We start from the raw sequence: 26,425 nt of genomic DNA on the forward strand, positions 1-26,425 counted from the left end.
TGTGGCCTCACAACCTGAGAAAATACTCTTAAACTCCCTGGTCAAATTAAAGAGACCACAGTGATATGAAAGTAGTTACTAAGAATTCTAGATCACTGTCGTTTTCATGAAAAATGGAACTTCTTATATGAGTATTAGGCCATGTATTAAGGTATATCTGATTTTATTCCTTAGGCCATATTCATGGTACCAGTCAATACTTATCAAGAAATACTTATTGACTGACATGGTACCAGTCAATACTTACCCTGATTATGTTCAGGGTAAACAGAATTAGAGCATTCCACTGTGTAGTAACCTACAGTATCAGAGAAAGACAAGAGCTCCCAAGCTCCTATTTTTTATTTTTTTGAGACACAGTCTTACTCTGTCACCCAGGCTGGAGTGCAGTTGCCTGATCTCGGCTCACTGCAACCTCTGCCTCCCAGGTTTAAGCAATTCTCCTGCCTCAGCCTCCTGAGTAGCTGAGACTACAGGTGCATGCCACCATGCCTGGCTAATTTTTTTGTATTTTTAGTAGAGACGAGGTTTCACCGTGTTGGCCAGTCTCAAACTCCTCACCTGAAGTGATCCGCCCGCCTTAAGTCTCCCAAAGTGCTGGGATTACAGGCCTGAGCCACTGCGCCCAGCCCAAGCTCTTATTTTTGACCTTGTATTGATTTATACCATCACCTTGAGAAGACTGAACATTTCTCTGTACTTTTTTCTAATATAGGGGACTTTTATGCAGTTTATTTAGTGAAGGGCTTAATCCTTAACAGCCAAGGACATTTTATTTTGGTTTTTCTTTTTCTGGAATTGATATAGTAAGAAATCACATCTGTTTATCTTATGTCCTGTCCTAGTTCCTTGATGTTGGAGACTGTATAGTTTGATTCACCCTTACCTCTTAATTTTGTATAGTAGAAAAGGTATTAGAATATCTGGGCCAAATTCCAGCTCTGCTGTTTCCTTGCTTACAGAAATCTTGGGCTAGGCTATGTTCTTTGAAATTTATTTTTAAAAAATCAGTAATAAGAGGATGATGATCGATAAAAACAGCAGTAAGATTGTTGTGAGATGAAATGAAATTCTGTAGTGCATAGTGTTGTGACTTTGATGTTTATTGTAGGCGCTTGATAAGAATTTGCTGATTTAATTGAAGTGTCTAGGAAGCCAGTATATTTCTTGAGAGCCTAGTACATAAACTTAATTATACTCTATTATCGTATTTAGTGCTTTATAAGAATACTGTGTGAATAAGTGTCTAGTAATACCTATGATTCTGCTTTATAGATGAGAAAACTTGAGTTGCACAGAAGTTAAATCATTTTCCCAAGCTGAAATTGCTAGCCAGTGTTGATGCTAATATTTGAACCCAGGTTTATGTAGATTCCTTGCCTCTACTGATTCTTAAGTCTTGTTTTTTGTCCTTACCATAGCTGCCTACCAAAGCCTACCAAATACGGTCTAGTGAAATCATATACAGGGTATACAACCGTATACAACCATAACCATATATGAAACCATATATAGGAATATATATTCTTTTATATTTTGAATTATAAAGGCACCTACTTATTTAATGAACTTATGTAGGCATATGTTGTCCAGGTAGGCTATTGGTTGGGACAGAAAATAGCATAAAGGTAAGAAGAAATAGGATTCTTTCAGAAACCAACAAGTCATAAAATTTCAAAGAAACTTGAAAAACTATGTATTCCTTATAATTTGTTGATTTTATTTTTATCTGAGTTACTGGAGGTCCTGCTTTGATAAATTTTGAAGGTTTCTTGTATGAATTTGATTTTTAAAGTGAACTGTTCTGTTTTTGTCCTTATACATATGTACTAATTATAAAAGTTTTCAAAACTGAATACTTTAAAACACCAAATTACTTAAGGTCTTCATAATATAATGGATTTACCTTACATATAAATAATGTAGAAATGATGCTTATTTAATTCATTTTCATCAAGTTACATATCTCTGTGCTTTGGGGTATATTCTTATCTAGATCTCTGAATCTAGAAAGAAAGGCTGATAGTGAAAACCTTTAAAAATCTAATTTCTTAAGGTTAGCATGTTACAGATTAAGAGTCGCAGAAGCTTTCTGTCCTTAAACAGTGACTCAGATTAGCAGAAGTCAGATTATATATAATACTTAAATGTTGTAGCAGTATTACTGTAATTAGAAATCTTTTTATGTTTATATGTTTTTAGGATGCTCAGGTAGGAGAAGGTAGATTCTAGGAGTTTTATATTCAATTCTTAGCCAATTGTGAGAACAGATACCAGTAAATTTCTTGTCAGAGCAGAACCTGATCCCCTAGATCCCAGCCAACAGTACGATTGAACCTCAGCTGCTCAGCAACTACACTTACAGGAAGGCAGGAGATCTGATGACTGGGAGAGCAGATAGTGGTAGAGGAGGAGATACACAAAAAAGCATTTGTATGGAGAGATTTATGGCATCTGTAGTTTACATCTCAGTTTACCTAGCACATTCTACCATTCTACTCTTGTCCTGTGTCTGGATTCATGACAGATGCCGGCAAAACCATTTGTTTTGTTCTGTGGCAATTAAACTTTGAACAAGGAGGCTCTTCACGCAGTGTAATTTCTGACTATATTCTCAGTAACTGATTCTCCTTTCAGAGACCTCCTGTGCCTTCTCTATTTTGTATCTCAGACTGGGCAGCCATACTCTGAAGAAAGTATCACCAGTTGCACCTCCACCTCTGCTCCCCAACTCTCATCCCTCCCCTGTCTTCTTTCCTTTGCCTTCCCTCCTGCAGCCATCAGCCTAAGAGCAAGTCCAGTAACACCTGAAGTGCTTAACTTCAGGCCAGAATGGGGTACTCTGGCCTGTGTCTCAGTATTTTTTCTATATCTTTACCATAGAGTTCACCAAGATATGTAATACATAAATGAATAAAATAACTTGAAACACATTTTCCCCTCACAGTTATTATTAATAGCAATAAACACATACACCCTCCTTGTAAAATAGTCAGGCACTCCATCTAGAAATATGTAGAATGAAATATGAAAGACACCGTCTACCAGCCTCTCTCCTTACAGCTTCCACTGTCTTCTCCTGATGAAACTGCTGTTCCTCATGATATACATCTTTTATATCTATTTATTATTTTCCATTATTTTTACTTATCTTGTAAACATCTTTTATGTTACTATGTGCAGATTTTCCTTTATTAAAATTTTATAGGATAGGTAAAAGGTGAACTATAATTCATTCATTTAGTCTCCTGGTGACTGATATTTAAATTGTTTCAAATATTTTGCTATAGTAAACATCTTTGCATGCTAATCATACATAAGCAAGTATTTGTTTCCTACAAGTAGAGTTATTGGTTCAGAAAGTATGTGGATTTTAAGTTTTAATGGACACTACTAAATTGTTCTCAAAAAACTCTTTGTGGCTGGGCATGGTGGCTCATGCCTCTAATCCCAGCACTTTGGGAAGCCAAGGCTAGGAGATTGCTTGAAGTCAGGAGTTGGAGACCAGTCTGGACAAAAAAGGGAGATCCTCTCTCTACAAAAAAGTTTAAAAATTAGCTGGGGGTGGTGGGGTGTGCCTGTAGACCCAGCTACTCAGGAGGCTGAGGTGAGTGGATCACCTGAGCCCAGGAGGTTGAGTTTGCTGTGAGCTGTGATCATGCCACTGTACTCTAGCCTGAATGACAGAGTAAAACCCTGTCTGTTAAAAAAAAAAAAAGAGTATTTGCCATTTTACATACCCACATTACAGTAGCTTGGGACTGTCTATTTCTCTGCATTCAGCATTATCATTCCTACTAATGTGTGCCAATATGAAATCATTTTATATGCATTTCCTGATTAGAAAGTTGCTTTAGTATTACCCCATATTTTTGTTGGCCATTTGCATTTCTTCTATGAATTGTATGCTCACATCATTTATAATTTAGGAAGAGCTGTCCTTTTTTCTTACTAATTAATAGGAGTTATTACTCTATTTAGATATTCTTGATGTATATTTTATATAGAGAGATGTTTTCTTCTAGTGAGTTTTTAAACTTTGTCTACAGTGTCTGCTGTTATATCAGTAGTTTGTCAAATTTGATAGTTTTATTTGTTTAGTTTTTTTGGTTCATAACTTGTTTTGAAATATTCTTCCCACCCAAGTATTTTAAAAGCATTGTTTTCTATATTTTTAAATGGTTTTATTTGTTTTAAGAATTGTCTTGTTTCCAATATTGTATAATTTCTTTATGTACTGCCAGGTACTATAAATCCGAAGATTTTACTGTAGCTGTGTGTTGGACTTGTTATTTCCACACTTCTCTTGAAATGTGCAAGAAGAAAGCTTTTCTTAAGCAACGCCTTTCAATATTTCTTTGTACATGCAGCAACATGAGAATCTTTTGTTGCTAAAACAGAGGCAGACAATATTTATTATTGTGAGATCAACTGTAGGCTTTATGTATATAGGACTTTGCATTAGTAACTAAGCTAAGAAATTACTGGGAAATAACAGCATTTGTATACTTTCACCTATGGAGTCCTAAAGTATTTTGCAAACTTTCTTAATGATGAATAATTTTATGTGATAACTTTGGTAGAATTTTCCTGGTGAGGACTTTCCTTTTAACAAAAGTAGGGTAGAGGGGCTAGTGGCTGGGGAGTGGTCTGTGGCTAAGGCTCAGTGTTATTAAGTAGCTTCCTCTAAGTCTGTCCTTCCGCAGAGGTGAGTCACAGACGAGTGAACGAAAGTTGGATTGACTAGAACATGAACATCAGTTGTAGGTCTATACTAATAGAAATAAACCATACTGATGTTCCTGTGGAATGAACATTTGGGAAGACTTTTCAATTAAAATGAGAGTGGGCACTTTTTCCTATTACCCATTTCAACTACGTGGCAGCTACAACTTCCAGTCACCAAGTAATGTTGGCTGAGATTTCTGTGGTTGAAGATCAAATCAGGTAGGCAAGTGAGGTGTTCTAGAGTGAGGCAGTGCTGTCAGCTGATGATTGGGTGTGAGCTGATAGCTCACAGGTGGTTTGAGATGGTATTCTACAGGGGATGGGGTGGTGAAGTGCAGCCTCTTTGATTTGTTCTCACCCAGCTCCCTGTTCACCAACCATCCATTGTCCAACTTTTTCAGGAACTGATCTTTTCAACAATCCCAACTATTCCTTTCTTCTTTCTTCTATAATACCAACAATCTTACAGCTGTTCACTTGCAATACTTTTACTGTGTTGTACCACAGAGCTATTTCCAGGCAGTAATAGGGAAACTGACTAGCGTCCTTTCTTCTCCTTCCATTTTACCTTCATGTTTACCCTTTTTTTGTTTTTTTTTGGAGATACAACCCTTTTCAAAGTGTTTCTCCATCTTTTAAAATTCACATCTGATCCTTAAACTCAGAAATCTCATCCCTGCCTTAAATTCTGATGTAACTTCTTAGTAAAGCATTGCAGCTCCCCTCCCTTCCACTCTTTAGAATCGTTAAGCTATAGAAGGTAAATTCCATCTTCTGTGGATTCCCACCATTGACAATTGGGCCAAGCTTTACATTTTTTTTTTTTTTTTTTTTTTTGAGACGGAGTTTGGTTCTTGTCGCACAGGCTGGAGTGCAGTGGTGTGATCTCTGCTCACTGCAACTTCCGCCTTCCAGGCTCAAGCAGTTCTCCTGCCTCAGCCTCCCGAGTAGCTGGGATTACAGGTGTCTGTCACCATGCCCTGCTGATTTTTCGTATTTTTAGTAGAGACGGGGTTTCACCATGTTGGGCAGGTGGTCTCAAACTCCTGACCTCAGGTGATCCACCTGCCTCAGCCTCCCAAAGCTGAGATTACAGGCGTGAGCCATCATGCCTGGCCCAAGCTTTACTTTTTATTTTTAACTCATTTTTTTAAAGTTAGAATTTTATTTCCAAAGTATGAAATTATAATATTGAGTAGGCTTTTACAAACTACATTCTCTGCTCTTGGTAGCTTCATGATCCTGGGCAAGTTGTTTAACCTCTAGGTACCTCAGTTTCTTCATGTGTAAATGGAAGTTATCTCACTGATTGTTACGAGTATAATGTGCAGTGTATGTGTGTTATATATGTGTGTGTAATTGAGAACAATACCTGGCAAATAATAAGTACTCTCTAAGTGTTTGCTATTATTTTTATCATCCTGGTTTCAGTGAAATAGACAGGCTCAGATTTTCCTGTAGTGGAGGCAAGGGCTCTAAAGCTAATTTGAAAAAGAGAGATAGGAAGAGAAGGGCTATTTACTAAGCAGATACTTTGAACTTTTCAGCAGGAGCTGGTACAATTTATTCATTTATAGTATATTTAGAATACGGTTAGAAAATCATATAAAGATGTTTCAAAGCATCTTGGCAACTGTTAATCCAGCAGTATTGTGGTATGATTGAATACTGGTTCTCGATTGCTGAAATAAGTAGTGATCATTTCTGTTTGTTTTTTTTTGGAGTTAAATGTGTATACATACAGCTTATATTCAGGAAGGTCTATTGGTCTAATGTTTCAGACAAACATAAGAATGCTGAAGATAGTTGGTCTTTTGCTTGTTTAGAACAAGAGTTCTCATATCTTGACTTTTCATTATTCATTCCTTCATACTTAGAAGTGAAGTGCTCCTAAATTGGAGGCACCTTGCTTTTCCTGCATTATTAGATTAGGGGTTCTATTGTTTGATGACATAAAGGGTTTGGAATCAGACTTCTTAAGATCCTACTTTGACTGTGGAATTTTAGGCTAGATTCTTAATCTCTACAACCTTAATTTTCACAGCTTTCAACTGAGGACAGTACTACCCAACTCAGAATTATTGTGAAAACCAAATGAAAATTTATCTATAAGGCATACATAAAGAAATACCCAAAAGTGGTTTTCTCCCAGAAAGATGTATGTCTAGCCTATAAAGGTGATCCTTCCAAATCATGTTCCTAGCACACGTATCAGGGATAAGTTAAACGAGTTAGGCTGGATTTTTTGTTTTCTTTTTATTGCAGGGGAATTCTGCCTGGGGTGTTAGAAGAGAGAATGTGATGAGTTAGTTCAACTGTGAAATCTAACATCCTATTGGTTTGCCTCATTGCAAAACAAAGGGAATTAAAACATTTTTTTAAAGGACTTCTTAAGAACAACTTTAAAATGAAAAGGAGAAATAGACAATTTAGTTTCTTTTTAGTAACAGTTGTATATATCCCCTACAAAAATAGTAGAGGAGTCTGGCTTTGTTAATGTTTGTTTAAAAGGAGGTGTTGACTAGTTTTCAGCTTGCAAGTAGGAGTGTCTAGTCAGTGTTTTCTTTTCTACATAGAAAGTTAACAGGACTCTGACACATCAGAGTTGGTATGGAGAGAGTTTAGGGAACTGCTGCACAGATTTCCTGCACAATGATGGGGCAGCTCATGAAAAATGGTCAAGATTGGAACGCAAAGCTGGTGGGACTGATGTGCTGTATGGGTTAGTAGTATCACGTATACTATCACTTTCATGTTTTCAGAACCGGGAAGGGAAAGTTGCACTACCTGCTTTGGTTTGCATGGCGATAGTTTAGCTGATTGTCCAGCACCTTTCGAAAAACTGTACCAAAATCAGGACAACTTCTGAGGCTCCCTGGAGAGAACTCCCCCACCTATTGTCCACAAAATATGTGTATTTATATAATCTCAATACTTACTGTGTGTGTGGTACTGAGTGAGTTTAGCTTTGTTTGGATTTCACTGAAAACCGGTCAATATAGATTGTGATAATCAGTGCTCTTTTTGCATTTATTTGTTTCCCTGCAATTCTGTTATTCTTTGTCTTCAGTGTCGTTACATATTTTCAGCTGTTGCACGTTATAAGGGGGATGTAAATATATATTTTTATTGAAAACTTAATCTATAAATGAAATAATTTTCAAATAGAGGAATGTTATAAAAGCTCAATTGTTTAAAATCACAGGAATGATTTTTCCTTTTTGTTGCCGTAGCAACATTGCCCTAAATATAAATCTCAGTGTTAGACATCTCTAACTGAAATGAAATAAAGAACCATTATGAGACTTGTAATTGGAAAATTAGATGGTGTAATCTGGAATACTCCCTTCTGAAATAACTCCCTTTTGAAATAATGTGTATGGAAAGTGGTGTGATTTACAAAGTCTTCCCAGACTTAAATTATTCTCTGACTCTAGGTTGCTCTCTTGAAGAAAGTTGAAGCCTTTAAAATTCACATTAACTCTTTTCTCATTACTGTAGCATTGTGGGAACCTTCTCATATTAAAGAGCATACTTTGGTATTTGAATGGGACTCATTTAAGTTGATTGTGGTTTTAAAGAAAAGGTTTAGGTTGTTCCTGTTAGAAAACAGTATCATAATTTATGATTTATGTGTGTTATTTAGTTAACTTTAGTCTTTGTATCTTATGTACGTTAGTTATGGATCATAATTTCTAGATACTACCTCAGTAGTACCTACCAAATATCATGTTATTAGCAGTGCTTTTGAGCCTCTAGCACAACAACAACAACAACAACAACAACAAAACTTCATCGATCGAAAGAACCTTTGTATAGTTATATTATTTAAGTGAACCTATCCTCTATGCTTAGAGGTAAATTATTTGATTATCTCAGCTTTCTTAATATACCACTTGGGTAACAAATTAGCCAATTTATCTATAGAATCTGTTTTACCTCATATTCCTTGAATTATAGGACCAGTTTTTATTCACTTAGAAAAGAAGAAATCTATTTTGTTAACCCTTTTGTACCCAAGAGGAAAGTAGTTTATATAATACACATAATACATTAAATTTATTTTGTGACTTGATATAGAAACTCTCTATTCTTGAATTATAAAGATTTTTAATGTATTATTGATTTTTTTTTCTTTAGGATTTAGCATCAGGGGCCTTGGCTGTTATTTTAATGGGAATAATATGGATATTACCTAGGAAGTAATTTTTTCATTTACTCTGTTTTCTTTTTGCTGGATGCTTAGAAAAGCACTGCTGAAAATGTGATATGAGTGCTAGACTTTGGCACAGAACTTCCATTGTTTGCAGTCACTTGTCCAAAGTTCACATCACATCACAGAGCCAGATTCCCCAGCTCCCTGTCTGTGACTGAGATGTGGTCAGCACTTCCATTTGAAAAATGACAGTATCTTGGGGATAGTGGAAGCACCTCTGTAGGGAAGCATAATAGTTGGGTCCTAACCACAGCTCTTTCAATGTTAAATGATTAAGTCAGAGTTTCTTTTTGGTGGAGAAATTGACACATGGCTGGCTTCTGTCTTGCTACCCTACTTTCTCTCCTTTATGCCCCATGTGACAGCCCTGGATGAGGCTGGTCCTTCTCTTTTTGGTGCTTGTATACATGGTGAGTGCCATGTACTTCTCTCAGTTGGTATGCTTACCACACTGCCTTTCTGTCAGGTGTCCTCTCCAGGTGATGAGCTTCAGAAACCAAGACCAGTGCTTTCTCTGCAGCCTGGTGGTCCCAGTGTTACAGGGAAGGGGTCCAGATCCAGACCCCAAGAGAGAGTTCTTGGATCTCTTGCCAGAGAGAATTCAGGGCGAGTCCATAGAGTAGAGTGAAAGCAAGTTTATTAAGAAAGTAGGCTGGGCGCCGTGGCTCATGGCTGTAATCCCAACACTTTGGAAGGCCAAGGCGGGAGAATCACCTGAGGTCAGGAGTTCGAAACCAACCTGGCTAACATGGTGAAACCCTGTCTTTACTAAAAATATAAAAATTAGCCAGGTGTGGTGGTGCATGCCTGTGATCCCAGCTACTCAGGAGGCTGAGACAAGAGAACCTGGGAGGCAGAGGTTGCAGCGAGCTGAGAATAAAGAATGGCTACTCTGTAGACAGCAGCCCTGAGGGCTCATTTTTGTGGTTATTTTTTGATGATATGCTAAACAAGGGGTGGATTATTCATGCCTCCTCCTTGTAGACCATATAGGGTAACTTCCTGACATTGCCATGGCGTTTGTAAACTGTCATGGTGCTGGTGGAGTGTCACAGTGAGGACGACCAGAGGTCACTCTTGTCACCATCTTGGTTTTGGTGGGTTTTAGCATCTTTACTGCAATCTGTTTTATTAGCAAGGTCTTTATGACCTGTATCTTGTGCTGACCTCCTCTCTCAACCTGTGACTTAGAATGCCTTAACCATCTGACAATGCAGCGCAGTAGGTCTCAGCTTCCTTTTACCTAGCTCCTATTCAAGATGAAGTTGCTCTGGTTCATACCCCTCTGACACCAGCACTACCGTAGCACTGGACTCATAAAATGACCAGATAGCTGCTAGGATGAAGAGTGAGTAAATGAGGGAAGTACAGAATCTGCACTTATCAGTGAAGAGAACTAGTCAATTGTTTCTGTTTCCTTGTTCCTGCTTTACATACAAATTGGTAATTTCGGTTTGTTTTGAACTGTTTAGGAATAGCAAGGCCGAAAGACATTTAAGACACCATTATTGCTTTAAGAGATATACTGCTGTATATATACAAGTAATTCTATATTGTTTTCCTGAGTTGGATTGTCCTTCCTGAAATAAAATTATTTCACACTATCTGTCCAGTGCATAGAGGCATTGTGGCATAGGGGCTTTGTGGCATCTAGTATGTGGTAGACAAAGATGAATGAGGTATAGATGATGCCCCTAAGGGGCCAACAGAGGAATTAATAAACATTTTGTGGATAATATTATTGGTTCACAATTATTAATGTCATTGCTTTTGATAGCGTTTTAAGCAAAGTGCCTGGAGGTTTTACATTTGGAATCAGGCAAATAAAACCATTTTAGGGTCAGGTGCAGTGGTTCATGCCTATAATCCCAGCACTCTGGGAGGCTGAGGCAGGTGGATGGCGTGAGCTTAGGTGTTTGAGACCAGCCTGGGCAACATGGCAAAACCCCATCTCTGCAAAAAGTACAAAAATTCACCAGGCGTGGTGACCTGCACCTGTAGTCCTAGTTCCTTGGGAGGCTGAGGTGAGAGGATCACTCCAGCCCGGGGAGGTGGAGGTTGCAGTGAGCCAAGATTGTGCCACTGCAGTCCAGCCTGAGCAACAGAGCGAGACTCTGTTGTCTCAAACAAAACAAAACAAAGAAAAAAAACCAGGCCTGGCGCAGTGGCTCACGCCTGTAATCCCAGCACTTTGGGAGGCCGAGGCGGGCAGATCACGAGGTCAGGAGATCAAGACCATCCTGGCCAACATGGTGAAACCCTGTCTCTACTAAAAATACAATTAGCCGGGTGTCATGGCACATGCCTGTAGTCCCAGCTACTCAGGAGGCTGAGGCAGGAGAATCGCTTGAACCTGGGAGGCGGAGGTTGTAGTGAGCTGAGATCATGCCACTGCACTCTAGCCTAGGCGACGGAGCAAGACTTCATCTCCAAAAAACAAAAAAAAAAAAGAAAAAAAAATTAGTATGAATTCTGAGCTTTTATAATCAGAATTTGCAAACTTCTACTGTCTGGGAATACTTTCTGCACCCCTTTCTCTAATTTTTAAGTACTCAATGTTAAGTCAAGAAGTATATTAGAAGTTTGGGGCACTGAAAAGGTATTATAGGCAGAATCTAAAGATAGGCTGTATATAAGCACCTTTTGTTTCTCCCTGACAGTGATAGGAAATGGAAGGTGTTTCAATGAGGTACTTTGGAGAAGAAATGCTTATGAAATAAAAACTACTTTATATGTCCCGCCTCCCGTTCTTATTAGAATAGGAGACCTCTAAATGATAATACTGTCACTGAGTAGTTTTACAAGTTGAATCTGAACAAACCATTGTATCACTTTACTAAAATTTCTGTATTTCCTTTTCTTGAACGTTTGTGTTTTTTCAGAATTGTTATTTTCCTATTGTAAACACTCTGATTTGTATTCTCGTAGTTACATTTTGTACATACTGTGATTATAACTTTGGAATAGATTTTAGAAGTAGATTTGCTAGGAAAGGTTGTAGATATTTTTAGGGCTTTTTATGTATATTGACACATGATTGTAGGGCAGTGTCGTCCAATAGAGCTTTGTTTTAGAGCAGTTCTGTCTGACAGAAACTTCTGTGGTGATGGGATTAGTCTATATCAAATTATTCTAAAGCAGTGCTGTCCAGTAGAGCTTTGTTCTAGAGCAGTGCTGATAGAAATTTCTGTGATGATTAGAATATTCTGTTTCTGTGCTTTTCAATATGTTAGCCATTAGCTACATGTGACTGTGGAGCACTTGAATTGTGACTAGGGGCAACAAAGAAACTGAATCGTTAATTTTATTTTGCTTTAATTAACTTTGTCACTTTAAATAGGTGTATGTGACTGGTGGCTACAGTATTGAACAATGCAGATGTAGAAAGTTTAAATTAAATGACATTTTCATTAGCAATATGTGTGTCTGCTTCCTATGTCCTTTTCAAGATGAAATTTTTTAAAAAATAAAATCTTGGCAATTTGATAAGTTAGAAAGCCTTATCTGTGTTATTTTATATTATTATTATTTGTTAGTGAGGTTGAGTACCTGTGTGCATTACATTTTTATTGTTATTTTATTATTTTTCTGAGACAAGGTCTTGCTGTGTCACCTAGGCTGGAGTACAGTGGCGCCATCATGGCTCACTGCAGCCTTGACCTCCTGGGCTGTAATGACCCAACCATCTCAGCCTCCCAAGTAGCTGGGACTACAGGTGCATGCCACCATATCTGGCTAAGTTTTGTATTTTTTTGTAAATATGGATTTCCTCATGTTGCTCAGGCTAGTCTCCAACTCCTGGGCTCAAACAATCTGCCCTGATTGGCCTCCTGAAGTGCTGGGATGATAGGCATAAGCCACTACACTCAACCCTTGGGCATTACCTTTTTAAAAATTAATTAACTGTCTGCTTTTGCCCACTTATGCTTTATGGTGTTAATCTTTTTCTTTCTTATTGCTGGTTTTTTGTAATAATATGAGTAACATTTGTCTCATATTGTGTATATTTTCCCCAGTTGATATATTTTTGTTTACATTCAAATTATTCTAGAGAACATAAATACTTTTAATAAATAGGACAAACATTTTCAAAGAAACTCTAGTTATATTACAATAGAGGAGGTATTGAGGAGAAAAAGAGATTGAAGAATGAGGAGAAAAAGAGATGAAGAAAGAGACTGAGACATATCTTACCCCCAGGGAAAGGATGGAGAACATCTGAATTGTGGTAGAAGAGGAAAGAAGACCACCAGGGAAGGAGAAAGAGGTAGCACTGGAGGCAGAAAGGACAGAAGAAGGAAATAAGAAAGTAAGGAATTGCCGTCTAGAGGTAGGGAGGAAGAAGATAGTATAATATAGTTTTGAATGCTAGCTCTAGGTGTTGGATGATTCTCATTCTCCTTTGAAATAATAGCTTGAGGGACCACAGCATTACAATTGCTCTTTTTCCTTAAATCAGAAGAAAACTTTTGTCACTCTTCTTTGCACTGTCTGTAGGAACCAGGGCAGGATCACTGTCTACAGTGAAGATCTAGTGGGGGCATTTCTTTGTTATACAGTTCAACACAGAACTCTAGGAAAGAAATAGCATAGGCCGGGTGCAGTCGCTCACGTCTGTAATCCCAGCACTTTGGAAGGCCAAGGTGGGCGGATCACCTGAGGTCAGGAGTTTGAGACCAGCCTGGCCAACATGGTGAAACCCTGTCTCTACTAAAAATACAAAAAAAAAAAAAAAAAGAAAAAAAAAATTAGTTGGGCATGGTGGTGCATACCTGTAGTCCCAGCTACTGGGGGGACTGATCCCGGAAGGCAGAGGTGGAGGTTGCGGTGAGCTGAGATCACACCACTGCACTCCAGCCTGGCTGACAGGGTGAGATTCTGTATCAAAAAAAAAAAAAAAGTATAGTGATTCCACTGAATAATTAAGCATAATAATTAATATTCAGCCAGAGTCTACGTCAAGCCAAAAAGTCTCAATTTAGGCCTTGCCTTTTGTCAAGACTTTATTTGCTGGGTAATCATGAACAAGTCTTTTATCCTTGTTAAGTCTTGGTTTCTTATTCTACAAAATGGGAGTAACACTACCTACCCTCCCTCTTATGGCTGTGAAGAGCAAATGGGACATACATATGGTAAAGTGCTTTGGGAAATTCAGTGCAAGGACAAGGCTGAGGTTAGACAACTTTGTGGTGGTGGTGGTGGTGATGAAGGGTTATGGGACAGAGGGGCAGAGGGCATTTGTTTAATGGAGGAATATTGGTAAATGCTGTATTGGGAAGAGACCAACCTGACAAGCAGATCTTTAAACACTTTCTTACAGAGAGCCTGAAGTTTCCAAAATTTAACAAGAAACTTTGAATACACTGAACCATATCTTTTAAATATCTCATTTTTGTTTATATCCATGACCACAAGGTCATCTATTCGTAGATTTTACCAACCTTATCTTTATATATATTTTTTTCTTCCAGATGAACGGGACAAAGTTCAGAAGAAAACGTTTACAAAATGGATAAATCAGCATCTCATGAAGGTCAGTTTTTATTTCATTTACTTCCTGGAATTGTTTTGAATATTTCAGTTTATTTTGCAGTAATTGATTATATAGTTCTGAAGCATAACTTTTGAAAATCATCTTGAAAGTTTAAATTCTAGAGAATTTTGCATGCATTTTAGGCATCTATAATTATTTGGTGTATGAACGGCGGGTAATGATGGAGGTGGAAAGATAAGTACCTAGTGATTACAGTGCATCTGTGACGTTAGTAAAACTTGTTATTGGAATCTATAAAATCTCAACAGTTTCAGAAGTCTGTACATATTTATATGTTAGTGCATGGAAAACCTACATTTCTTAGTAAGATTTTTTTTCTCTCTCAAGATTCAAACCAAGTTCTGGCATCAGATTTATGTGGATGGCAGAAGGTTAGATGGGAATAAAGATATTGTAGAGACAGAAGTCTAGACTAATTTTATTCTTATACTTAATTTAATCCAGTAATTGGTGCTTATGTTTAACTTTCTCTATGAAGCAGTTAATGGTTGTGGTTCTTAAATTAATATTTACTTGTGTACCATGGGTAATTTTGAGAATATAAACTATCCAGAAAATAGATAGACACAAAATTTGCATATAATTTCATGGAGTTACTGGACCCCATTGAAGCCCTTCTGTAAATCTTGTGTAAGGAACTCTTAGGATTTCACAATAAACTATTGGTCACTTTCCCCTTTCTCCCACCTTTTATGGAGAGCCCTAAAGTTGAAATAGGTCATGTTTCTATTTGGAGTTTTCTCGCATAGAAACATTATTTTAAATGTGGTTATATTGTTAAGCTAGCCAACAAATCTTATTTAAACTATCATGTAGCTTAAGAGTGGTACCAGTAATGTAAATAGCGTCTAATCATCTTCTGTAAAAGTGATTTTTATTTCAGGGGCATATCAGAATTACCTTAGAGATGTGTCAGTCCTGTTTCTCTCACCACTTGACAGAACCTTTTTCTCAAATTCTGATAATATCCCTCAGGGAGGGCACATCACCCACTCTCTGGCTGAGAATCACAAGCGATGAAAGGTTGAGACCCTCTGCTTTGTGAGGAAATGTATTGTGAATTCTGATGTTGCATGTGGCAGTTCATCTGTCCTCTCCCAAGCTTTTCTTTCATTCTGCACATACTGTATGGGAGAGGATCTCTTCCTTACAGGCTAGGACACCTCTGTAAAGTTTGGGGTGTGGACCTTTGGAGCTGAAGACTCCATTGGGATTTTCCTATCCCTGAGGTGGCTTTAAGGGAAGCAAGCTCTTTGAAGAGGCGCCCCCTTGGCTGCTGCTGGCCTAAGCAGTCTTTGTAGCTATGGAGATCTAGGGGTGGGCATATGTAGGGAAGCAAAGAAGGTTGCTTCATATCTTCTGTAGCTACTGTGGTTCCAGATTGGTAATCAAGTCACAGATGTTGGCAGTGGACACCAGAGAAAAGTAGAAGCACAAATGAAATGGCTTATGGGAACCATAGCTCTGGCACTAGACATATTTATTGGGGACCTACTGTGTGCCAAGCATGTTGGACTTGCCCTTTCATTTTATGAATGGTTCTTAAATTAGATGATTTAGTATAAAGAGACTGCTTTTGCTAAAAGCATCAAAATACTAGTTGAGCTGTTTGAGGACAGAGGCTGTATTACTTATTCCGAGGGCCCATCATAGTGCCTGGCAAGAATATTCTCACCATGTTTAATACATGTTGCATACATTAAATTGTTGAGTCCTTCCAGCAGCCCTTCGAGGTGGCTTAATGTAGTGATTACACATATGTAGTCTTTAAAGTCAGACAGCAAGTGATCAAATCTTGATTTTCCTGGAATATGTACCTTTTTTTGTTTTGGCAAAATGACCTCCTAGGTAGATCTCCAAGATAATAAGACTTAATTCTGCTGTAACATACTAAGAATTGGGAAAATTAGTATTTTAGTCATAGTAGCCAATAGATAGATATATGCCAGTCTAACTGCTTAGGGTTGTAATCAAGTTAGTTTGTTTCCTGAAGTCTATTATGGGTCAGAATTTAAAATTAGCTCTTATTAGATGGGTCAGAATTTAAAATTAGCTCTTATTAGATAAGGAGCCACTTTAGGGAGGGGGAAAGCTGGACAGTATGGTCTTGGCTAACTCACGCTGCCAGTTAGGTGCTTAAGTTCTTGTTCTGTTTTATTTTAGTGTCAGCTCAGTGTGGACTTCTAATCCTGAGTTGTGCACTAAAATTCCTAATAGAGAACGCAAGTGCGTCAGAACATAGCTTCTTATCTTGCTTTTTTTTTTTTTTTTTTTAAATGTCTAGAAGTTATAGCATTAACCTCAAGTGAAGAAAAATGACTAAATATCCCAAAACATTTTGGGGTACCAGGCTGCTAAGGTTCATGTTGTTATTCGTTAATCAGAAAAAATTCAGTCTTCATGGGATTTTTTCTATGCTGGATCTAAAATTGGTGAAAGGAATATTGCACTAGGCAGTCAGCCTCATTTTGTCTGACTTAGAGGATTGTTGAACACTTTTGTTTGGGTGGCCATTTGGTCATAATGCAGTTAGTGGAACATATAAAGTAAATATATGAATGTTGGATAAAACATCTTAATATTAGGAAAATATTTCTTCTGTATTGGTTTTCTTATATTCTTTACTTGGAATGTTGAATATATTCAGGGTGAAACAGGGAAAGGTGAGCAGTAGGTCCTATATCTTTCTTGGGGCCTACCATATTCCTTTCCAATTAATGACAAATGTGTTATTTGAAGAGCTTTTAATAAAATGGGATCATGTTGGCCGGGCGCGGTGGCTCAAGCCTGTAATCCTAGCACTTTGGGAGGCCGAGACGGGCGGATCACGAGGTCAGGAGATCGAGACCATCCTGGCTAACACGGTGAAACCCCGTCTCTATTAAGAAATACAAAAAAAAAAAACTAGCCGGGCGAGGTGGCGGGTGCCTGTAGTCCCAGCTAGTCGGGAGGCTGAGGCCGGAGAATGGCGTGAACCCGGGAGGCGGAGCTTGCAGTGAGCTGAGATCCGGCCACTGCACTCCAGCCTGGGTGACAGAGCGATACTCCGTCTCAAAAAAAAAAAAAAAAAAAATGGGATCATGTTATATGCATGTTAAGGGAAAGGATGATCATGAAAAAGTGAGTTGATAAAATAAAAGACGAGGAGTAAGGAGAGAAGAAATGGGAGTAGGATCATTCAGATAAAAATATTTCTATGTGTATTTTTTTGTTTTGCCTTTTTTAACTGTAGGCATAAGTAGTCTTTAAATCATGGGGCAGAGAAGGGAGAGAAAGGGAGAATTGGAGATGCACATTGGATGGCCCTCAAGGAGCCCTGTACCTGGGTCTGGAGATCCTTCGTTCTTGTCTTTGGCTTTGTGTTCTGTAATAAGTTGCCTGGAGTGCTGACTCAGGCTAGGGATGTGTTCCCTATTTTTTAAATAATTCTTAAAAGTTTTGTCTTTTCTGAATTTTTATCTTGTTAATTTTAATTTAACATTATTCACTTATTTCCCCCTGCCTTTTTCACCCTTGTCATGACTCCAAGAACTATTCTTGTTTGTTCTGTTCCTTTGGACAGTGAGGTGCTTGAGGGGTTAGTCTCCAGACAGGCCTTTCTGGATTTTTGTTTTTTTCATTTTTGTAAAAGGTATATTGTGTTAACTTTGAACAAATTATCTTTGAAAGGAAAACGTCTTTTGCAAGGTTATCAGTCTGTGACATGTACACCAAACAGAGGTGCAGAAAAAGCCTCACCTTTGAGGTCAGGTAAACGGGGATGTGTCCAGGCTTTGCAATTCATTATTTGTGTGAACTTAATCTCTTTATGCCCTCATCTGTAAAATGGTGGTAACGTCAGCTTGGTGTGAGGATTTAAATGAGATAGTCTAACTAAGCATACAGCATAGCGCTTGGCATATTGTTAGGCACTCTATTAATGGGAGCTTATGGTGTAGAAGGGTGGGTTGACTTGGATGGTGTCAAAATTGTGAAGTTAAGTGAAACTTGCTTTGGTGCCCATCTACTTCCCTTATCTGTGTCTCTTTTTATTACATTGAGTACTTTTCCTTTTAGTTTATTCATTTTAGAAAAAGCTACAGTTTGGGGTTCAGAATCTTTTTGAGGAGGTTGATAGATGTGTTGCCTCTTTACCTTAGAGTCCTGCTGGGACACTGAATGGCTTACCTGTGGTAATCCTGTTAGCTGCTCTCTCTTTGCCCCTGCCTACCCCTCCACAGATTTTTAAAGGTTTATTTGGGGGCCTGGAGTCCTTTTTTAAATCTCCTTTTCTTCTTCTCCTGCACACTCTTCTCACAGAAAGGGAGTCAATGAACACTCATCATACTTCTGAAAGGTTGGTAGCTTTTGGACCTCAAAAGAGTCACACTTGGATGGCATCTTCCAAATCTTCTGGTTTAGTTCCCTCATTTAAAAATAGGTTAAACTTGCCACACAGCTACTACTGGTAGAGCTGCACTAGAAGTTGTGAAATGAGAATATGAATTCAAATGAGATGCTGTGTCCAGTGTTTGACTTCTTTGAGCACTGCAATAGGTCGCAGATCCCAGCAGGTCCCCCTTGGATGTGGAGTTGCGTTTACTTTTCTAACCTTCTAGTTTCAACTATTTGCTAATTTTTGTGACTTGGGTAGTTGTGATAGCTATAAAAAAGCATATACACAGTGCTCAGGGTTGATACTGGCATGGTCAATTTTTAAAACTTTATATAACTGGCAAAAGTAAACATTGTGGAACTTTTAAATGATTGCGTAAGTTACTGTTACATTTATATGCATAAATATTTTCTTCTTAAAATATTTGGTGAGGATTTTTTTGCTCTTTGATATAGCTTCTTTTGCTGTTTTTTTTTTTTTTTTGCTTTTTTCAAAAGCATGCTTATTAAAAGGAAAAAAGTCAAAATTATAAATGTTTTTGGAAAATCAGTTAGAAACACAAAAGCATTTATTAGAAAAAGTTTTCCTGAAAACTCTGGCACAAAAGCTTGAAAAACAACCTATGATGTACTAAAATTACCGATACTTGAAAAAAAGCCATAACTGGGGGATATTCCTTTTCAACCAAATGGCTGTTTAGCCCAAATGGTCATGATGATCAAATTGCTTTTAACCGAGTGTATGCCACTCTATAGTTTCAAACCATGGTCTCATTTATGTTTAAGCTTTGCATGTGTTGCTTCCTTAGAAGAGGGTCCCTTTGGATCTCCACTTTCATCTGGCTGATTAGTGAAGAATTAACTAGCACTTGTGAACTAGCACCCATTAAAATTAGGAACATGGAACCTGATTAAAAATTTCAAGATTTTTAGTTCCTTGATTTAAAAGTCCTTGTTTATCCAGAAAAAAGCAATCTCTAAAAATATTGTTGTTTAAAAAGTTAAGTATTTGATTTGTGACATCATTTGTTTTATTATATCATTTAAAATATCTAGATAGGGTAACAATTAATGTCAAATATTAAAGCAACTTTATAAGAAAACAAAATTTTCGTGATTGTTAAATTCTTTCTAAGCCCAAACTATTTATTATAGCACTGTTATAACTGCAAGAGGTTGGAAGTGACCTACATGTTCATCAATAAGAGATTGGTAAAAATAATTATGATACATCCAAACAGCGAAATACAACATTAGAAAGAATCAGGAACATTAGGCCAGAAAATGAAATGAAACACTTCAATCTCTTATTAATGGTTTTGCTGAGTCGGAAGAGGTAAAACCATCTCTATTTGCAGATGATAGCATCTTGTTTAAAGAAAATCCCAAGGAAACCACCATAATAAAGACCAGAATGAATAAATGAGTTCAGTAAGGTTGAAGCATACAATATCAATATTTAACAAACTATTGTGTTTCTATACACTTGCAAAGAACAATACAAAAATGAAATTAAGAAAACAGTTCTGGGCCAGGCACAGTGGTGCACACCTGTAGTCCCAGTTACTTGGAAGACTGAAGTGGGAGAGTCTCTTGAGTCCAGTCTGGGTAACCTGGTGTGACCCTGTTTCTTAATCTTTTGATTATCAAGGAAAATTCAGGATCAGGTCAGAGAACATTTTTCACTCAACAGTCCAGCAGATGACAGTAAACTCTGTATAGTCTCAGCAGATGACGCCAAGCCCTCAGCCTGGCCTTCAACCACTGCTGCTCCATCTGGCTTTCCCACTCACATCCTGGTGCCCTGCACACCCCAGCGCTGGGCCAAGGCTGCTTGGGGGTGGGCCCTGAGAACTTTTAAAATGTAACCTTTTCTCCAGAAAAAAATTAATATGGCCTTATTTTGTATTTTTCAGAGCTAAAATTACATTTGTTTAAAGCAAATCGGCGAATTAATTAAAACTTGTATTTGTTGGTGAGCAGACATCTGTGGCTTTTTTCCAGATGTATTTAAATTTTAGTGTTCCAGTGGTTCAGTTGTGTGACTAAGCCTGCCCTTGAAACTGACTGTTCTGCTAAGAATGTTTTCTTTTTGATTCATAATTCTTCAGAATACTTTTAAGAATAAAGTGCGGTTAACACACAGATCATTTACCTTGCAAATCATGGTTTCTAGATAAATTACTGGTGTCAGGAACATTTATGTATTATTCTTTAGCATAATTTAAACTGCAGAACTAGAGTAAGAGCTGGTTGTTATTGGAAATACCTGTGTCTTCAGTTCGCTAAATTTTACCTGGAGAATTGTTCCAAAATATAAAATTGATGACATTCTTTTGTCATTTACAGCATTTATTTCTGCCCGTTCTACCTATGAAACTAGGTACTCCCTCTTTATATTAGAGAGTTTTATATAACTACTTGTTGTTACTCATCTCGTGCACTTTGCTGTCTAGAAATTCATAGGACAACAATATGAGAAATGACACCTACGAGTTAAGTACTGATTTAGGGAATCAGTACTTTTTTCTCAGGGAATGGGGTGGGGGACAGAGAAAGAAGGAAGGACTTTATTTTCTGAAGCACGTTAACAGCTATCATTGGAAGATTCCCTTTAATCACTTACTTGGACCTGGAATTAGAACTTAAGCCATGAGAGACTATGTTTAGGAGGATTAATTTAAGGGGGTGAATGATTTTTAGGGGAAGGTTGGAGTCCAGAGAAGTCTATATAATGTGGTTTCCTTGCATAGGATCCATCTAATTGGCAATTTATGGTGGAAATATATTCTTCAATCCTGATCAGCTATATTGTAAATTTATTCCTTCACATTTGTAAGAGGCTATTTGGTCTAAATATTGTTTCTTTTTGTAAACTTTAATTTATTGACACATAAATGCATTTGGAGAGGAAGAGGCCCTGGATGCCATTGTTGGACACACCCTGTTTGTGAGTCATCTACTTGGTTGCTACATGGGAGACACCCAACTATCACAGATTTTATCACTCTTCCATCATGACTTTGGAAAGCTTAATTTACTCATGGCACAGATATTCTTTGCCCACATAGTGAAGTCAGTGACTTCATGACTCCACCAAATCAATCACACTATTCTTTATTGTCTGATTTGGTGGCGGGAAGAAAATATAAATCCTCAAGCTGAGAACACAGTGGTATCATTTAGAGAATAGAAAAAAAAACTCTGTTTCCTCTGTGGTTTTGACCATTGCAAAGTTATCAAATTTTACATAACGAGAAAATTTTACATCTGTGGACTCAGATGAAATAGGAGAATTTTTTTTTTTTTTTTTGAGACAGAGTTTTGCTCTTGTTGCCCAGGCTGGAGTGCTATGGTGCGATCTCAGCTCACCGCAATCTCTGCCTCCCGGGTTCAAGCGATTCTCCTGCCTCAGCTTCTTGAGTAGCTGGGATTACAGGCATGCGCCACCATGCCAACTAATTTTGTACTTTTAATAGAGATGGGGTTTCTTCATGTTGATCAGGCTGATCTCGAACTCCTAACCTCAGGTGGTCTGCCCACCCCAGCCTCCCAAAGTGCTGAGATTGCAGGCGTGAGCCACCACGCCCAGCTAAAATAGGGGAATTTTCAAAGCATTAACTTTATAAAGGACTAATGAAAAATACTGCTTAGTAGAGTGTATTGCTTTGGGTTCTTAAAACCTACAAATAAGACTTTTTTTTCCCAGACCTTAGATTTATGTTAGTAGGTCCTAAACTGTAGCCTTGTCAAACTCACTTGGAGGGCTTGTTAAGATTGCTGGGCCCCATCCCAGGAGCTTCTGATTCACTAGGTCTGGGGTGGCCTGAAAACTGGCATTTCTAACAAATTTCAGGAATTTATATTTCTAACAAAATGCTGATGCTGTTGACCTGGGGCTATATTTTGAGAATTCTGTCGTAGATAAATGGATATAAACATATAAATAACCATCTCTTTCATTTAGCATAACCAGTAAGTATTCTAATATAGTGTAGAGACTAATAGTAGCTATCTTTCATTGATCCCCTACTGTATGCTTAGTACTTTACAATACAGCTAATGTTGTTTTAGAACTAACCAGGATCTGTCACTCTCATGTCTTAATTTTAATTTTCACAGCAATCCTGTGGACAGGTCCTGATTATTGTTACCCCTGTGTGACTGATGATGAAACTGATACCTGGATTCCATAATTTCCCAAGGGCATACAGCTAGTAATTCTCAAGGCTGCTATGGAAAATAAGGCTGAGATTACCTAACTTCCTGTAGGCTACACAGAATTCTAAGGAGAAAGTTAAAATTATACCTCACCCTCCCTGACTCCATATTCTTTGCGCTTTCTGTTATACTGAATTCTTGAGAATAATTTTTAGTTGAGTGATGAAAGATAAAAAAGGCCGAAGCTGAACTTGACATTTGGACATTGGTCTGATTCCTTTACAAACAGGACTTCACATTTAAGTTATGTCTGTTATGCTGTAAGAGATAACAGTGTATGTAGTTAAGGAAGAGTTGGTTTTTGGAGAAATGTCTGATTAACACCCCGAAGTGTAGAATTTAGGAGCAAATCTTGCAAATCAGGTTTTTATAAATGTGAAAAAATAGTTGACAGCTTCAAGATTGTAAGAGATATATGGAAGAGTATGAAAGATTCTTTTTTAGATAAGTAGCAGATTTGGATTAAGAAATTATGAATTTTTTTGCTGTCATGAAGAATAATGATTTATTGGTGATAAATTTCTTAATCACTTAAAAAAAAGTCCAGAATAATGTGGCAGAACTAGCCTCAGATGAAACTCCTCAGACACCGAGTTAAAGAAAGAAGTGGTTTATTCAACCAGGAGCATTGGCAAGACTCCTGTCTCAAGAGCCGAGCTCCCCGAGTGAGCAATTCCTGTCCCTTTTAAGGGCTCGCAACTCTAAGGGGGTCTGTGTGACAGGATCGTGATTGATTTGAGCAAGCAGGGGGTACGTGACTGGGGGCTGCATGCACCGGTAATCAGAACGAAATGGAACAGGACAGGGATTTTTACAGTGCCTTTCCATACAATGTCTGGAATCTATAGATAACATAACCAGTTAGGTCAGGGGTCGGATCTTTAACTACCAGGTTTAGGTCAGGCTGGCCCAGGCCTGGTTTTGGGTCTGGTTCCTTGGTTTCGGGTCTGGTTCCTAGGCGCTGGGCTACCTACCTTTAGTTTTGCTTCTCTTTCTTTTTCTGAGTATAAAACAATGTAAAACAATATGAGAGGGTCTGTCTCTCTTCTCTCAGTAACACTGTGCTTACTTTCAATAGACCTGTATGTTGCCCTTCTAGTATAACCAGGGCTGTATTTGAAATACAGTTTGAGAAGTTCTCTGTTTTTTTATAGCTTGCCATTTGTTGGAGATATTAAATATATATGTGTGAAACTATTAAACAGTCATGTACAGCAGCATATGATAAAGTGCCAGAATGAGTAGACAAACAGTAAGGGTTTTACGAGGTCAGAGCCTGGAGACTTGGGGTGACTTTGAGTAGTATGAGTCTGTGCCAGGGCAGGGAGTTTGACTTAAGCTAGGTACAGAGGAGGGTGGGGGTCACAGGGAGGCTGGTGTGCTGGACTGCTAAGGCTTGCTAGAAGGTGATCAGGTTGGACAGAAAAAGATGAAGCCAGATAAGAAACAGATATGATTGGTTAGCCAAGGAGACTGTTGGAAGTTTTTGAGAACAAGAGTGACATGCTGGCATTTTAGGAAGAATCCTACATTTCATACACAGGCATTAGGGAACTAAACTGTATCGTGAATTCCATGACATGTCTGACTGTCTTCATGGACATGGGAGCTCAGTAAATCCTCGCTGGATGAGAAATCTGTAGGGAGGTGACTACTGGCTTAGCCCAGGGAACTCTCTCTTGTTCTTCCCTCTGCTTTGTAGCAGACACTTGGATGAAGTCAGGGAAGGCACACTTAATCAGTTTTACAGACAGGAACAATACCCTTTGTAATAGATGAATGAAATATATCCTCGAAGTAATTTTAAAAGTTTGACCTCTGGTCTCATCAAAAGGACAACATTTAACAATGAAAAATGTGAAGTTCTGCTCAAAGGTTGAAATATCCACCTGTAGGTGCAGAAGGGCTGTCATAGCAGTAATCCATGTGATAAGACTAGAGGTTTGTTGACCTCAGATGTACAACAGTGGTGCTGCTGAATGCTGTCTTAGGCTATCTTAAAAGAGCTGAGGGTGCATAGCCTTTTTGTACTCTTCCCTGGGGAGGCCACAACCAAACTGTTTTGTACAGTTCATGACAATGCGTTTTAAGAGAAAGTATCTACAAGGAGGCATCTATGATGATGAGGAAGGATGGAAGCACTTGGAGAAGTAGTCTTGAGAAGAGGGGATTAAGGGGAAGGGTGATCAGAATGCTTTCAGATATTGATTGGGCAGTCATGTAAGAAAGGGTGCAGTGTTCAACTTATTTAATCCTAGGAGGATATTACTGGATAGTTTCAGGAATGAAGATTTAAGATCAGTGTAAAAAATACCTTGATACATCCTCAGTGCCCAGTAAGTGTTTTTTGATCTAAAGGTATACAGTTGGGCCTCCATATACTGGAGGATTCACTTGTGAAGATTCAACCAACTATGAATCTAAAATATCAGAAATAAAAAATAACAAAATTAAAAAAAATACAAATAACCAATACAGAATAACAACTGTTTATATAACATTTACATTGTATGAGATATTACAGGGAATCTAGAAATGATTTAAAGTATCCAGGAGGATATATGTAGGTTATATGTAATTATGATGCCATTTTATATTAAGGACTTGAGCATCTGTGGATTTTTATATCCTTGGGGGGTCCTGGAACCAGTTCCCCACAGTTACTGAGGGACAATGTTAGTATTAGTTTCCTATGACTGCTGTGACAAATTACACAAACTTGTAATCTTTTTCAAATCAGATAACATTCATAGTTTCCAGGGATTAGGACTTGATATGTTTGGGGCTGCCATTCAGCCTACTACATGTATGAATAGTTACAACTGCCTGATATAAAACCCTCACCGATAGCTTCATGGGACAGAGCACTCCCTAGTTATCATGGAATTTCCACCAAAATCATGTGGGCCTTGAGTTGTAACCTATCAGAAATGGAAAAGAATTGATTGGTGTATTGTTAGGAAGGTGAACTAGGTGGTGTCTGATATGCTTTCCAAGAGCAAGATTATATAATCACATGACAATTTTGGATGAGAAGATATGTGAAAGACTACTAAGTAGGGATGGACCAGAGATTTATTTTTGTATTTTAAACTATTTTTTTGGAAAGATTTTAAACTTTAAAAAGTTGCAAAAATAAAGTAGTACAAGGAACACTGATATACTCTTTACCCAGATTGAGCTCTTGTTAATGTTTTACCTGGTTTGCTTTATTTTTTTCCCTTCCCCAACTCTGTGTGTGTGTGTGTGTGTGTGTGTGTGTGTGTGTGTGTGTGTGTGTGTACTTTTTATCTGAACCATTTGAGGGTAAGTTATATATACTATGAGCCTTT

General features: G+C 37.9%; 1 protein-coding gene across 24 annotated transcripts in view; it reads left to right on the forward strand.

Annotated features, from left to right (window-relative positions):
- Positions 1-26,425, forward strand: part of DST (dystonin) — a 488,734-nt gene that overhangs the window by 196,374 nt on the left and 265,935 nt on the right. For all 24 annotated transcript variants that reach the window (XM_015136594.3, XM_077999802.1, XM_015136600.3 and 21 more), the window contains one exon: positions 14,416-14,477. In XM_015136594.3, the coding sequence (XP_014992080.3) occupies positions 14,416-14,477 (62 nt within the window). The remainder of the gene's footprint in view (positions 1-14,415; positions 14,478-26,425) is intronic.

Source organism: Macaca mulatta, chromosome 4 (genome assembly GCF_049350105.2).
Source record: "Macaca mulatta isolate MMU2019108-1 chromosome 4, T2T-MMU8v2.0, whole genome shotgun sequence".
In the NCBI taxonomy this organism is placed as follows: Eukaryota; Metazoa; Chordata; class Mammalia; order Primates; family Cercopithecidae; genus Macaca; species Macaca mulatta.